Genomic DNA, 16,146 nt, shown 5'->3' with positions numbered 1-16,146 from the left:
GTACTCATCGGCATCCCCTTTAACCCCGTTGTATTTAGGAAATTTTGGGATGATGTACCCCTGTGGGTACGGCGTCTGAGCCAGGCTTTTTGGGTACGGAGGCTCCGTACGTAAAACTAACGCACGTGCAGCCGATGGGGCATGCTTTATGAAAAAATCACGTAGCATGGACTCAGTGACATATTCTGGGGAAGGGTTAGCCGATGGAACCGCTTGAACTGGGGTAGGCTTTGGGGCTGCTTGGGCTTGCGTCGGCGGATACCATAGTGGTGGCACGTGAGTAGATGAACTACCTGGCTGATCATGCTCAGGAAGGGCCACTTTAATGGGAGAAACAGTTCTGGCTCGTGCACTCTGCATGATCAAGGCTTCCAACCTATCAAGGCAGTCGTTGAGATCAGGGTTGGACTGCAACAACTCCTCATGAACGGAAGGGGCTGCTGAGCTTTCCGGCATTGTGATATATGGTGCACGAACATTGGAAGCACGTGACGGTGCCTGGGAGTGAAGAGGAACGTCACCACCTCCTCCAACAGAGGGCTCCGAATGACGAGTTGGTATATCCTGTGATTCTATCTGCTTGTACTGATATCCCGAGTGAAGTCGCCAAAATGTAGGGGTTCTTTTTTACTAGGTAATAATACAGCAATAAAATAGTGATATCAGGAATACAAATATGAAGGAAAACAGAGGAGATGCTCAGTGCAGGAGGAGGAGAAGAAGACCAACTACCAAGATCAAGATGGTAGTAGGGCGAGTATACAGTATTTCATGACAGCTTTGCTTCCTTTCAAGGGGTTGGATCTTTCTTCATAGGACAGTGCCATTTATAGATCTAGATTCCATTGGTTATCATCCAATGGTCCCTTTTATGCATAGTCCCTCGCATGCATCACCCCCAATCCGGATTACGTGAGTAATCCTGAAGATTTAGGGGTCTGAAGGGTCTAATCCTTTCCTCGAGCCTTGTCCTATGTTGCCATGCCACTTCTCCCCTAATCAGGGGCATTAAATATTGCTTGGCCGTCGGTTGGTCAAGCCTGACATAGCATTAATTGTGATTTTAAGGTTTGCTGTCACGACGTGTATAATCCCATCATCTTGTTAATTGGGCCTTGCCGAGAGCGAATGCACCTCTTGACTTCTCATCTACCAATTCAAGATCCTCCTAAGTTTCCCAAATATGGATTCCTATGACACGAAGATCCTACCTTCATCTCATGCTAAGGAGCTCTAATATTTCAAAACAGCATCGTCTGGCGTAACACCAGGATTCGGGATATTCGAGAGTCGGTCTCTCGAGACTTGATGGGCCTGGTGTAGTGTGTAATACCCCTAATTTTAAAAAGGATATTCCTGGTATTTAATGGTATTTAATTTATTATTTAAGTGCATTTTATTTTATTATGTGTCATTATTTTTTTTTTATTAGGTGCTTAATTGTTTTCTTTTGTGGTGATTTAATTTATTTAAATGATATTTATTTTTAGTTATTTGATTGGAATTACTTGTTAGTGTTTTAATTATTTAAGTGACATTAATGGTTTAAGTGTAATTGGTTTAGTTATTTGATTGGAATTACTTGTTAGTATTTTAATTATTTAATTGACATTAATGGTTTAAGTGTAATTGGTTTAATTATTCTATGTGTGTCTTATTTTATGTGTGTCTTATTTGGTTTAATTGGGTTTACTAATTATTATTTTGTTCAATTAGATTATTTGTTAAGTATTTAATGGTAAATAGGGTAATTAGGTAAATACATCTAACTAGGGTTTTAATTATAGTATAAATTAGGGTTTTATATTATAGCCGTCGTAGGTTTCTACGTTAATTGGATGGGCCGGTTAGGATTGTGAGTTGGACTTAAATGAACCTAGGGTTTAGGAAAACTCTATAAGTATAAGGTAGACGTCTGTGTAGGGTTTTTTTTAAACAAAGCACAGGTTTTTTCCATTCTGCCCAGATTTCATCAAACATCCGATCCCGCTTTGTCCGTGGTCCGATCGAGCTGAATTTTGGAGGAGAGGTTCACGACTCAGTGACGCACAATCTGAACGGTGAAGATCAGATTTTGAGTTCGGGAATAGTGTTTCGTACCCGTGAACAGTAACCGGATTTTGGAAGTCGCACAGGTTTTTTTCCATTCTGCCCAGATTTCATCAAACATCCGATCCCGCTTCATCCGTATTCCGATCGAGCTGAAATTTGGAGGATAGGTTCATGACTCAGTGTCGCATAATCTGAATGGTGGAGATCAGATTTTTAGTTCGGGAATAGTGTTTCGTACCCGTGAACAGTAACCGGGTTTTGGAACTTGCCGGGATTTTTTAAGAAGACGACGTTGAAACTTTGAACAAAAGTTTATGAGGCAAGATTCTATCCTTACTCTTTCCCTTAGGCTTCATACTCTTTGCACTCTTAAATGATTCCAGGATTAATGAAGATTAAACCAAACTAAAATGATATCTGTTTTGCTATGAAACTGGTAGTTACAGTAGTGTTGTATGCTTGTTCAACCTAGACTAAGCATGTTTGTGGATGCATTGTGGTTCTGTGGTTCACGTTTTTCCTTACCACTGCTAGTATAAATTATTGGAAGGATGGGTCTAGATGATAGCTATCTTAACTTCTATAATAGCAACTGTTGGAACTTAAATACTAGGAGGATTTGAGTTTAACACTAGATCGGTTTTGTGGAACACTATAATTTGAGCATGTCTACATACATACTGTGAATATTGTTTTGATGCTTACATTATCACAGTTAGTATCAACTGTGGAGGTTAGGATTTTGTGATACATACCCTACATATCTGTATGTCATTTGTAAGGTGTTAAATGGAAGTTTTAATTAATTCTGTCTTCATATCAAACTAAAGGGAACAACTTAAATTGGGCATGTATATGTTGTTGTTGTGACCCTGTTTATCAATGCTTATTTTATTACTGCTAACATTGAATGTTGGATGTTGGAATTTAGTTGATATATATTTGATTTATTGGTATTATTGACTACTGGAGGATTGGAAAGTAGGCACCGGTATGGGACGGTGGCATACTAAGGATGGGTTTGGTTTTTAAAACAATACCATTACCCACCTACTTGGAATAAGGATGGGATTAACTAAAAGTTAAGTCCCGTGGATTTGTATTGTCATGGCAACTACTTGTTGAGCGGCAATACCAGGGATTTTGGATGGATTTTATATATGTACTGTTATGGTGCCTCGGTATGAGCTTGAGCCTCAGGACTGATGGCTTGGGAGCGTATATCGGGATGTGTAGCTGGCTACGATGGTTGGAGGTGTACCCTGTTTAGGTATAGGTACATATGCCCACTTCGTGTGCGTTTTAGCATGTTACCTCTATTCAGGTTGGGACCGGCCTGTAGTCCAGTGAGAGTCCTTTAGTGTGACTATATATATATTTACGGACTATTAACTATTGTTGAGTTGTTTAGGATGTACATGCGTATCGGGCCTCTGTTTGGATTGTAGTAGTATAGAACTTGCGCGTGGGCCTGACCCACTTCTATTTTTCAGGTGACAGTTCCAGACTTAGACGTGTTCGTGCTGAGCAGAGGTCTCTATTCACTCTTCCGACGATGTATGGCTCTCTCTATAGTTTTATTTTTGGACGTTTATTACAGTTGTTCTATCTTCCGTTTGGATGTTTAATAGGGGTCCACTAGAGATGGATTCCCAAGTTGTAAACTGATGGAGTTTTGGAGTTTGGGTTTGATGGATTTTAATAATTATAATATTTTGCGAATTCTATTTTTAGTTCCTTCCAGCTTTAATTTCATTTCTTAATTTATTTTGTATTCCGTGTTCATTATAAAATATTAATTGTTTGATATTCCCTCGGGTTTGGGCCTGTGCCTGATCAACCCGTGTCTCGGATCCGAGGGGTATCACATAGTGCCAGGGTTTGGAATGCTTGAGGATCAGCTTCTCGAGGCTTATTGGGTTTGGAGCGATGCTAGGGCTTAGAGTGCTTGAGATTTGATCTTTCGAGGCTTAATGGGCCTGGAGCAATGCCAGGGCTTAAAGTGCTCGAGATTTGATCTTTCGAGGCTTGAGGGCCTAGAGCGATGCCAGGGCTTAAAGTGCTCGAGATTTTATCTTTCGAGGGTTGAGGGCCTGGAGCGATGTCAGGTCTTAGAGTGCTCGAGATTTGATCTTTCGAGGCTTGGGGCCTAGAGCGATGCTAAGGCTTAGAGTGCTCGAGATTTGATCTTTCGAGGCTTGGGGGCCTGGAGCGATGCCAAGGCTTAGAGTGCCCGAGATTTGATCTTTCGAGGCTTGAGGGCCTAGAGCGATGCCAGGGCTTAGAGTGTTCGAGATTTAATTTTTTGAGGCCTTTGACTTTTCAACTTTCCAGAAGAATTTAACTAGGGTTGTATTGACTTGTCAATGTGTCACGTCAACATGAGTGACACCCACATATACATATATACATATACATATATATATGTAAACCAATCTGAAACATAAAAACGTTTGTTTTTTCTTCAAAACCATTCTATTGGGAATTCAAGTCTCAAGTCTCTAGTCTCGATTACTCACCTATAGATATTAGTTTAACTAATAAAACTTTAGTAGGTTAGAAATATATGTGTACATATATATAAACCGATCTGAAACATAAAAACGTTTGTTTTTTCCCAATGATAATATCTATAGGTGAGTAATTGAGACTGGAGACTTGAGACTTGAATTCCCAATGGAATGGTTTTGAAGAAAAAACAAACGTTTTTATGTTTCAGATTGGTTTTGAATCTCGATTGGTGAAATTACACAACGACGTCGTATATTAAATCTAAACAGCAAACATGATGGTGGTGCCCTTGGTGGACTGTAAGTGTCTGTAATGCTCTGTAAACCAAATACGACATCGCTTTGTCATCCTATAAAAATAATATTTCAATCTCGGGCTTTACCCGCCGGCGAATCAATTTGCTCAGAACTCCAGAAGAGAGAGAGAGAGATGGAAGAGGGAGCAATTCTGAAACTTTACGAGCTCCAATACTCAGATCTCATGCTGTTATCTTCAGAAGAAGTTCCATCATCATCATCATCATCATCATCATCGGAAGAGATCGAACGGCTAGAATCGATCACCAGGAGCGTAATGGAAAACCTAGGACCGAGAGGACCAGGTCTGCTAGCAATCACTGGGGTTCCCGATGCTTCCGAACGCCGTCGAACACTCCTTTCGCTTGCCCGAAAGCTCGCGCTTGTTGACACCGACGACCGCAAACGCATTCTCAAGGTAATACTTACTTAGCTTTCTTTTACCCTCCGTTTGGTGGCTGAGAAATAAACTGAAGAAAAATGGATAGGAAAAGAAAAAGCTCGCCTAAACTAATCCAAATAGTCGTAGTATGCCCGATTTAACAATTGTGACATTAGTTTGTATATAATTATATATGTGGCTGTTTTGGATGGTTTATGCAAGGATGGTATATGCAATTCAATGTAGTTAATGCAGATGGTTTCTAACTTTCTAGTACTGCATTATTTCAATTTCTCCGATTAACTGAGCAGAGAACTATTTTGATGAAGGATAGTTTTATCAATTTTTTCTGGGTTCAGGTTCATCACATCGTATCAACTTGAGTACACCCATTCTTGAATCTTGATACCTAATAAACAAAAACTCACTACTCACTAGCTTTTAGTAATTAGGTTTCTTATTCTATTTTTTGTAATTTTTAGAGAAAGTTGAATTTTTTGAATTTTGGGCAGTTCTCTTATGATGCTAATTTTGTTACATTGTTAGGTTTTGTTAGTTTTGATAGGTTTTGTTATCTTTTTAGTTTCCTCTGATAGGTTTCCTTATGCTGTTATAATATGCATGTACTGCGTTAATTCAGTTATTAATAATATATTAGATTGCTTTGCAAATTTTCTTTTAATTTTGTGGATTGAAATTTATTTTCTTGTTAGATCAAATTTTGCCTAAAAAACACGGTTGTTCGGATATATATGGTTTCAATTGCGTCTCCCTCATAGATGAGATTCTTTGGAACAAGATTGAAATCTAGCACATAAGCAAACACTAAACATAATGTCCGGCCTACTAGCCGTTAAATAGAGAAGACTGCATTTGATTCATCCGAATCCCAAACTTTGGGTTGAGACCCTATAATACTCCACCACGAGCAGCATAATGTTCATTTTCCTCAAACTCCTTTCAAATCATCACCATGGGTGGAGATCCTATAATACTCAACCATGAGCACCATAATGCTCCTCTTTACTGAGTCATTGAGAGAACCACAGCAAGCACAAGTAATAGAAGCTCATGAAACCCTAGAAAGTCAAATGAAAACTTATAGATCTATCATGTTGTAGATAACAAGATACGCCCTGTTAATCTATCATCTTAAGCAAATAATGATGCGCGTATTGATCTATCAACCTAAAAACACTGGCAGGTTCCCCTTCGTGAAGGAATTCCTGACCTTCTCCCAAGTGTTAGGCTGAACCGCTGGTGTAGGGGGTGCCTGCTGAGGAGGTTGCTGATTCTGACGTGTTACCGCTACTCCTGCAGCTATAGCCTGAGCAGTTTAGTCTGTTCACTTGTGTATGTGATCATGTTATTTGTGTGTGGGATGATACATTGTGTCTGGGAGCTCAATGTCTCAATTTTCAGAATGTTTCAAGGGCTGCAAAACAGGTTTATGCAGTTTTCTTGCATGTGTCCATCTAAGGGGCAATTCACAGCAAGATATAACCACTATGTACTGAAATCAAAAGGCTAAACCAGAAAAAAAAAAGAAGCACAAACATAGGTCTGAGATATCAAATACAAATGCAGCAGTGTAAATATCAAGAACATGATTTCTGCAGATGTAAAATGGTAAAGCACACTTGCCTTAACCTTGTCTAAGCACCTTAGCTTGACATTAATCACTGCTATGGTAATATTGTTCTAACCCTTCTCCTATTTTTGTTCTCATTGCACATTGAGGACAATGTGTGGTTCAAGTTTGTGGGTAAGGCAATATAATTGAAATTTGGTTGATTAATTGCACACTAAAAATTTGTAATTTTCAGAGCTTAAAATTATATGAGTTGAGAGTATGTGATTTTAAGAACTTTTTAATGAAAAAAATTATATTTTTGCAATTATAAAATTCAAATTATGAATGCAACGCAGGTGTTAAAGTCGTTTCTAGGCTAAAAAAAGAGTCACCTCAGCAAGCCATTGGGATCCTCCTCTTTGCTTTTCACCGCCTCGAGCACCTCTGAAGTTGCACGCGCACATAAAAACCTTCCTTGGCTTATATTCTGAAATATCGCCTATCGGAACTGAACCTTTACTCTCTATTTCTACCTTCTCCTGATCCTTCCATACAAATCGTACACCCTTTTTATCGTATAGGTGATCGGTATCAAAATCTTGGAAAACCCCTTTATAGTCTGGCAATGAGAACCTGCTAACTCCATAAAACCAATAATTTCCAAAGATGAGGTAGACTGCCCCCATTCAATAATGGTGAAAATCGTAACTGGATTCACATACAACCCCAAATCACTTGATCGATCCTAACTCCTCTACATCTGAACTTCTCATCATCGGAATAATCCGCATAGGCTAGAGGCCTACGTGGAGGTATAGGAACATAATCCATGTTCGGTTGGCTGCAAGAAACATTGTCAGCACAATCCAGAATTGGATCATGAATTAGATTTCCACCAATTCTAAGACCAGCAATCTGTTTATACCATTTATCAAAACGGCACTTTGTAATCATCGTCGCCAAAGTGGTTGTTACCAAAACGATTAATCACCATCAAACTAATGTAAAATAAGGCTCTGATACCAATTGACGAAGCAAAAGCTATGAACATTCAATAATGAATGAGAGAACAACTTTAAATCTACAAAGTTAAAAGAAAATTTGAAGATTAGTCTAATATATTATTGATAATTGAATTAATGTATAATTTTGAAACTAGCAGCATAAGGAAACTGCCCAAAATTCAACTTTTTCTAAAAATTACAAAAGAATAGAATAAGAAACCTAATTACTAAAAACTACTAAATACGAAAATTCAGAATAATCCGACTCCGTTCACGAACAAAAATTCTTTAATATTTTACAATCTTCCTATAGGAGTGAAAAACACAATTTCAGGTCCCTAAAATACTGAATTTGGCCGAAAGCAACATTTTATTGGGTTGTTTTCAATCAAGAATATGTCTTCTCGAATTGAAACAATGTGATCGACATGAACCCAGAAAAGTTGATAAAACTGTCCTACATCATGTTTCAAATTAAAGTATTCGGAATACAGCGTAATTTTGAAGGGTCGTGTGCCATTTAGGGTTTGTTTGGTTAGATTGAAGTACCAAGAAAGGAAAAGAAAAGAAAACTATTAAATTTTTTATGAGTTTTGATAGGATGAAAAGGAAATTAAATTTTTTATTAGAAGTAGCAAGAAAGGAAAGGAAAGGAAAAATATTTAATTATTTTATGAGTTTGGAATTTGGATGGGGTGAATAGGAAATTTTTTAGTAAATAGGATTCCACAAGTGGTTGATTTTCTCCAAAATGTTTCCTGCGTAAAACACAAAAATTTTTTAGTTTCCCGTAAACGTTGTGCCTTAATATTTTAGTTTCCTATTATGCCCCTATCAGTTATTTTTCTTTATCTCTTTCCGCAGACTTCATGACAGAGATGAGTTTTTTTTTTTTTTTTTTTTTTTTTTTTTTTTTTTTTTTTTTTTCTGAATGTATTAATTTAATAGTTTATTATATATGCATACAAAATTGATTCTTTATTGTATTTTTCTCCTTCCAATAATTGCTAAGAGTGGTATATTCATACATTTATATATAAATAGTCTTTTTGTTGAGAGCATTATATAATATATACACTATATACACATCCTCCTCTTCTATGACAATAGAATCTCCAATAAAGCCATCCAATAACCATTCCCGAAAATGCCATTGGAGAATTAGAATGTAAGCGCAAAGGTTACACATAATTGCCTATGAGGCCATGTGGGAAATATACTTAAAGAGTCCAAGTGCAAAGGTTACTGGTTGGGCATTTATCCACATGGACTCTAATTCTTCAATTATCTACTAAAGTGTATAAACATTTATATCATTATATTTAATAATCCATCATTTTACTTTTTTTTTTGGGGGGGTTAAAAAAATTGAATATAAACAATTGGGTATAAAGATGATTATTCCAACACAAATTCATTTATTTTCCTAATATTTGGAATCATAAAGGTAGTTTTGGTAAGTACAATCATTATCTTTTCACTTTCATGTTATCCAAACTAGGAAAAAAAAGAAATTTCACAAAAAATTTCATGCTAACCAAAAGCATGTTGGAAACTTAATTTTCCTTTCCTTTACTTCACTTTCTTGTAAGGGTCTGTTTTATTAAACGGAAATTAATAGTTGAATGTGAAAGTAAAGAGAGTGAAAGTGAAGGTAAGGAAAATTAAAGTTTGTAACTTGCATTTGGTTATCATTGTGAAAAAATATTATATTGTTAGTTTGGATAGGATGAAAGTGAAAATAAATTGATTGTACTCATCAAAACTATAATTATCAAAAGAAAAAGAAGTAAAATAATAATTGATTAATAAAAATAATATAATTGTTTATATAGTTCAGTAGATAATTGAAAAATTAGAGTCCGGAAACCTTTGCACTTGGAAAAGTATATTATCAGTAACCTTTGCACTTGAACTCTATCCTTTGCACTTGAACTCTAATTCTTGAATGGCTTTTTCGGGAATGGTTAATGTATCACTTCATTGGAGAATCTATTGCAGAAGAAGAGTAAGATGTGTGTATATTATATAATTCTCTCAACAAATACTCTATTTATCTATATGTATATACCTCAACAATTATTAACTATGGAAGGGGGAAAAATACAATAAAGAATCAATTCTTTATGCACATATAAAAAATTAAAACTATAAACAATTGAATTAATACTCCATAATCATATAAACTTGGCAATTTACAGAAGAAGAAAATTCAAATCTTTCATAAAGTCTGTGGAAAAGAGATAAGAAAAATAATTGATAGGGAGATAATAGGAAACTAAAATAGGCACAATTTTTTGTGGGAAACTAAAATTTTCGTGTGTTTTATGCTGAAAATATTTTGGGGAAAATCAGCCACTTTAAGTTTAGGAATACTAGTTTCCTAAATTTTTTCCTTTTCATCCTGTCCAAACTCATAAAAAATTTATATATTTTTAATTTCTTTTCCTTTCTTGCTACTTCTATCTAACCAAACAGACTCTTAGGTTAGTGAAGAAAAATAAGATAATGTGAATTATGTATGTGGATATAGATAAAAATCTTATTGTCTAAAATAATAAAAAATTAAATTGATTAAAAGATTTGTAGATAACATCGGGCATAAATTAAACCATTCTTAGAGTGTAGTTTAGCTTCAACCTGTATAACTTGTACTGCACAACCATATTTGGTGTCTTTCCAAGAGCTCCTCACGGATAAACCATTACTTATCAGATTTTATCCATAAAAAAGAAAAAGCAGTGTAATGTTGCTATAATCAGTCTTTACAGAAAGAGGCGGCAGTGGAAGAAAAACAATGGGATTTTTAGTTGAGGTTTGTACATTTAAAATTTCTGCTTTCACTACAACTATTTAGCTCTTCATTTTTATTTATTGTTATTTTGGTGTTTGGATGATTTGGTGTAGAATGATCATACTCGACTCAACAAAGTCTATTTCAACTATTTAGGTTTGGTTACATAAATCCTATTTTCTTTTCCATTTTAAAGCCATAACCTTAGGCAAATCACATTGTGTCATATATGGTGTATGATAGTCATATATTTGCAGATTTTGGGAAATACTTGAAGTTTAAGATTACATCAAACTCAGTTTGGTCATTGTGAAAACTGAGGAAAAGGATAGAAATTAAAAATTTGAACATATATTTTTGTTTGTTATTAAGACAATATTGGCATTTTTTGAACTACACCAAATGTTTGTGTTATGTTCAATTCAGTGGAGGTTTTCGTTTCCTTGGTTGCAGATAATAAAAAATGTAAGAATAGTAGTTATCTAAATATATCAGATGCAACGTGGAGATTACAAGTTCTAGTGATCAATGGAACATGACTCGAGGGTGGTGGTTCACTGTAAGATCTGTGTAGGTGATCAGGCAATTTGGAACAAATCAGTATCACACTCTAATGAGAACTTTGCCTTCAGTAGCTTTTGAATGACAGAAATGGATGAAAAACTTGGCTTTGTTTGACACAGTTCTTAGAATTAGTTTATGTTCTTTAAGGTATAGAAGATAGCAAGTTTGAAAGTCTGTTTCATTTGCTCATGTTGAAAACTGTTCAGGAAGTCAAGTTTTAAAAATACCAGCGTTGCTATTACATCCGAATGATACTCTCTATATCCTGTCTTTCAGTTTCTGGTCACAGTCGAAAATACTAAAGTGATTGTATGGTTTTTATTTTTATCAGGAAAAAATTTAAGAGAAGTGACTTAAAAAATAAATCAAATAGGCCCTTACAATCCCTTTGTTAGTGAAAGGAAGGTAATTTTATGAATGCTCTAGAAAGCGACCCTTCATAAACCAGAATAAGCCTTGCAGTTGACTTGTTAGTGAAGTTCTGATACTAACAATTTAGCCAGGGTCCCATTTGAAGGTTGTAAGCTAACTGTTTCCATGGTGGTGTTGTATTAGCTCGCTTCCAAAACATGGAATATCTCCTGCACAAGATCCTGTTCAGACATGTTAATAGATCCTGTTCAGACATGTTAATATCTCCTTGCAGTTGACTTGTTAGTGAAGTTCTGATACTAACAATTTAGCCAGGGTCCCATTTGAAGGTTGTAAGCTAACTTTTTCCATGGTGGTGTTGTATTAGTTCGCTTCCAAAACATGGAATATCTCCTGCACAAGATCCTGTTCAGACATGTTAATAGATGCTTACTTCACAACCTTTATATTGTTAGGAGGATCAAGAATGGATCATTGCGTCACAGTTTGGAGTTTGAAGAATGAAAAACTATTTTCTCGTCTTTTCATTACGTAAAGCCTACTTTTTAAAATGTAGTCATCTTGTTGGGTTTTGTAATTATAAGTGTCTCCTAATAAAGAGGAATTACTATATTCTTTTTTGGTGAGAAATGTAGCACTATTAATTATTTTATTTAGTTATTTATTAATTATTATTATTATTATTTTTAATATACCTACAGGAGCACAGCTTGGGCAGTGATGTTTCATTGAAAAATCTTGATAGAAGTGTCTCATCTTTCGCGATGCAATTAAAATATGTGCAAGGGGTCGAGAGTTTCAATGGCAAGCCAAGTCATGAAGGAGATGACAGTCATGACAAAGAACGAGATTATCCTGATGTTGAGAGATTAAGAGGATTTCAGGATAGTGAATTTAAAAATTTTGGAAACAGTTTTAAGGAGCTAGGATATTGCATGATGGAGCTGGGGCTTCGCCTTGCTCGAGTTTGTGATAAGGCCTTAGGTGGCCAGGAACTAGAACAGAGCTTACTGGAATCATTAATGGCAAAAGGGCGTCTCATACACTATCATTCAACTCTGGATAATCTTATTCTAAAAGAGGCTGCAAAAAGAAAAGGATCCACCAAAGGACGTGGTAGCAGTAAATTTCAACTTCATGGCTCAAGGGACATGGAGGAGTCAATTGGGAATGAGCAAGCACATAGAAGAGGAAATGAAGCTAGATCATGTGGAAATAATTCCAATCTGTGGCAGCAGTGGCATTACGACTATGGTATCTTCACTGTTCTGACAGCTCCGATGTTTATATTACCATGCCATCCATTAGTGACAAAACCAAATGGATGTGTTTGCGTATCACGTGAGCAGGAATGTCCTTCCCCTAGTAGTCACACATATTTGCAAATATTTGATCCCAATAAGAATACTGTATGTATGGTGAAGGCATCTCCGGAAAGTTTTATTGTTCAGGTGGGGGAGTCGGCTGATATCTTATCAAAAGGGAAGCTGCGGGCAACCCTTCATTCTGTCCGCAGACCAGAAGACCTGAAAGAATTGAGCAGAGAAACTTTTGTTGTCTTCTTGCAACCAGCATGGAGCAAAACTCTCTCTCTCACAGAATACCCTATCGAACACAACACCTCGTATGATCGCTGTTCTGACTTATATACCAAGGAAACTTGCAGTTCTGAACATACACCACATAAACTAACTCAAGAACTTCACAAAATAGTTCCACCACTTTTATCACGGTTGAAGAATGGGATGACATTTGCAGAATTTTCACAAGAAACCACCAAGCAATATTATGGTGGCAGTGGTTTACAGTCAAAGAGATGAAGATCCCCTTGGCTTTTCATACTGTAGAATGAAATGATTGGTATGAACTCTTCTGTTTTAGTTTTCGTAATATTGTTGCTTGATTTTCAAAAGAATTTTCAACTATATTCCTTTTTTGTGCTGATATAAATGCAATTGTATTTCTCATTCTGCAGCTTTTAGTTGCTTATGATTATGTGTTAGTATGTGGTGTATATGCATGTAATTGATCCTTTAGCTCAAGTCGTATGTCATTCTTCTTCCAAATGGAATGTTGAGGGTTCAAATCCCCCTAGGGGCAATAGTAGGGGCGTGTGTTGATCCTGTTCGGTGCGTAACTTACCTAAAACGAAGAAGAAGAAATGTATATGTATATACATATTGTTGGATTCTAATGTGCTCAGCACCTAATTCTTCATATCAATAACACTAGCCGTAAATGGCATTCCTTTTTTTTTTTTTCCCCTCCTACTTATTTGTCTCCTCTCTTTCTCCAGAAACTAATCTCTGATCAGAATCCTTTCACATCGATTCAATACCCGCAGTAGTGAATGCCGTGCCTGTACGTGGTTGGACCATGCTCATCTCCCTGCAGACACTTTCAGCCGTTACATGTTAATGAACTAATTCCAGTATTGATGGGAATTGGAACCCTTCATTAAGATGGAAAGTGTAAAAATAAACAGAAGCCAACTGCCTATTCAAGTTGATGTTGCATGTGAAATCCAGAGTTGATAGTCGGCCTTCAACTAGGAATGTTGTCCAATGTACTGAGGGGAAAGCATCTTGGCTTGCTTATCTAAAGGGGCATTTGCATAAGGTATTCATGCAACTCCATAACTCTTTTAATTTAGTAAATCCACATCACATTCTTCATGCCGTCCTTGAGGTTTTCTGTTGCTTATGTGCATGCGGGTCTTTTGACTGGACTGGATACACATATTTGTGATCACCACTTATTGTCTGCAATATGACGTAGAGGGTTTTCAACTTTACTCGACAATTGCAATTTTTTTTTTACTATACCCATCTTAAAGCAGGAAAGAAAGTAAAGGAGCAAAATAGCGGTGTTCACTAGAATTAGGTTAGGTGGATAATAAGAAGGTTTTATTTTCCCCGAAATTCGCTTGTATTTGCAACATATCAGAATAGGTATTAAAGTTTTGTGTATTTAGATATTTTGAATTGAAAGTTTGATTCAACTGCTCACTTTTGTCAATTACGGATATTAGATGTGTCATTATATGTTAATATGAGCTGTTTATCCTGTGGAATGTTTACAGATTGCATTGAGCGGATTCATAGTAGATGCAAGCGCGATTACTTCATGTGATTACTTTTTTTGAGCTTTTAGAGGGAGCGAGAGATATTTTTTCCTCTGTAAGCGCTTCTTTTCCTTTTCTTTATCAACTTTCACATTAAGCTAGAGTGTCGTCATTAAGAAAGAAAAATTGGGGTCTTTTAATCAGATAATTGTCTTGTGACGTTGTGTACCAAAAGCTAAAAATCCAGCAATAGATGAAAATGAATGCTTCCTTATTGTGTAGAGCCTGTGATCGGTTTGTCTTGTATTCCTTTTAAGAAAGGAAAACACTTTTTTTTTTATTAGTTTACGAACAGGAAGAAGGAAAACAGTTTTTTCTTTTTTAAAATTTACGAACATATTTTGTTCAATATATGTGTATTACACGCGGCATACGGGGGATACATTTCAGAACATACATATGATCTGTTTGTTTGCTGTGACATTGATATTTACTGTCATAACAGATACATATACAGCTAAATAATTTAAATTATACAGTCTACCTTTGTCTTGGTAACTTTGGGTGTCAACTTCTAAGTTCCGAGTCAAGGTTTCAAGACCCGTACAGAGAGGGAAAAAAAACAACAAAGAACTAAAAAATTTAAAATTAATTGACAAGCCAGTTGGAATCCAATGCACCCTCCTCAATTATATTCAAAATGTGGTCCTTTCGGCTGAATGTTACTTACTTTTCTATGAATCTATTGACTTTAAATTAAGCTATGGGTAGCCATGATAATGATACAATAACTCCAATAACAACAATGTTGGGATTAGTGAACACTGATTAATATAAAAACCTTTCGAATGAGAAAAGAGGCAAAGGACCAACTTGGAACTTTTAGATGTGTGTGTAACTGTGTGTATGTATGTGTACATATATATTATCTATAATGAAATGAAATTGAAAATGAGAGGATGGTGACGATGATTGAGAAAAGGAAGCAAAGGGAATAAAGGGTTTCTCTTTAGTCAGTAGGTGATGAAATAAGAAACAAAGAACAGTGTTTTCAAAAGAGAAAAGCTGTTCCTTTCACAATTTGTTGTTGTTGTTGTGGTGAAAGCAGACTATAGAGAGGAAGATGATGATGACGATGACGTGTCCAGGGCACGCCACCCCCGCGCATTTTAGCATTGGGCACTGGTCTGGTGCCCCCCAGAGACACAGGTGTTGTCCTCAAAATTTTCATATTGGGCCTCTGAAAACTTGGTCGGCCTATGACGTTGCCAGAACCTCATATGGAGGGATTTGTGAGGAGCAGAAGACAAAATGACCATCTTCACGTAACAACAAGACAGTAAAAGTTGATGGGCCACCGTTGGTTCCACGTTTGCCCTAGCTTATGTAACTGTTTCATGGTCAGACCAAGAATTGGGAGACAAATAAAAAAGAAACAAAATCATAGATTAATCTTTGTCTTGTTCATGAAGAAGAATAATGACAGAAAGAAAAAGGGTACTTGGGATTAATTTATGGAAAAAGCTACCATGAA

The 16,146-nt window shown here is 36.2% G+C and overlaps 1 protein-coding gene across 2 annotated transcripts; it reads left to right on the top strand.

Moving 5' to 3' along the window:
- Nucleotides 1-4,885: 4,885 nt before the first annotated feature.
- Nucleotides 4,886-14,711, top strand: LOC132306888 (uncharacterized). 2 transcript variants are annotated; one of them, XM_059804475.1, is made up of 3 exons: nt 4,886-5,277; nt 12,250-13,408; nt 14,631-14,711. In XM_059804475.1, the coding sequence occupies exons 1-2, from the start codon at nt 4,993-4,995 to the stop codon at nt 13,366-13,368; spliced, it is 1,404 nt and encodes a 467-aa protein (XP_059660458.1). In that variant the 5' UTR covers nt 4,886-4,992; the 3' UTR covers nt 13,369-13,408; nt 14,631-14,711. The 2 variants fall into 2 exon arrangements, with proteins under 2 accessions (XP_059660458.1, XP_059660457.1); XM_059804474.1 differs by lacking the exon at nt 14,631-14,711 and adding an exon at nt 13,845-13,980 and having other exon boundaries at nt 4,888-5,277.
- The last annotated feature ends 1,435 nt before the right edge of the window (nt 14,712-16,146 follow it).

This window comes from Cornus florida, unplaced genomic scaffold, assembly GCF_030987335.1.
Source record: "Cornus florida cultivar Cherokee Brave unplaced genomic scaffold, ASM3098733v1 CherokeeBrave_3.0.0_Hap2_Chr05, whole genome shotgun sequence".
In the NCBI taxonomy this organism is placed as follows: domain Eukaryota; kingdom Viridiplantae; phylum Streptophyta; class Magnoliopsida; order Cornales; family Cornaceae; genus Cornus; species Cornus florida.
Note: the sequence above shows the minus strand (reverse complement) of the source record. Positions and strands in the feature narration are given on the sequence as shown.

Coding starts and splice junctions, on each gene's coding strand:
- LOC132306888 (XM_059804475.1), top strand. CDS start 4,993: ATGGAAGAGGGAGCAATTCTGAAACTTTACGAGCTCCAATACTCAGAT. Junction 5,278..12,249: donor ACCGCAAACGCATTCTCAAG/GTAATACTTACT, acceptor ATATACCTACAG/GAGCACAGCTTGGGCAGTGA.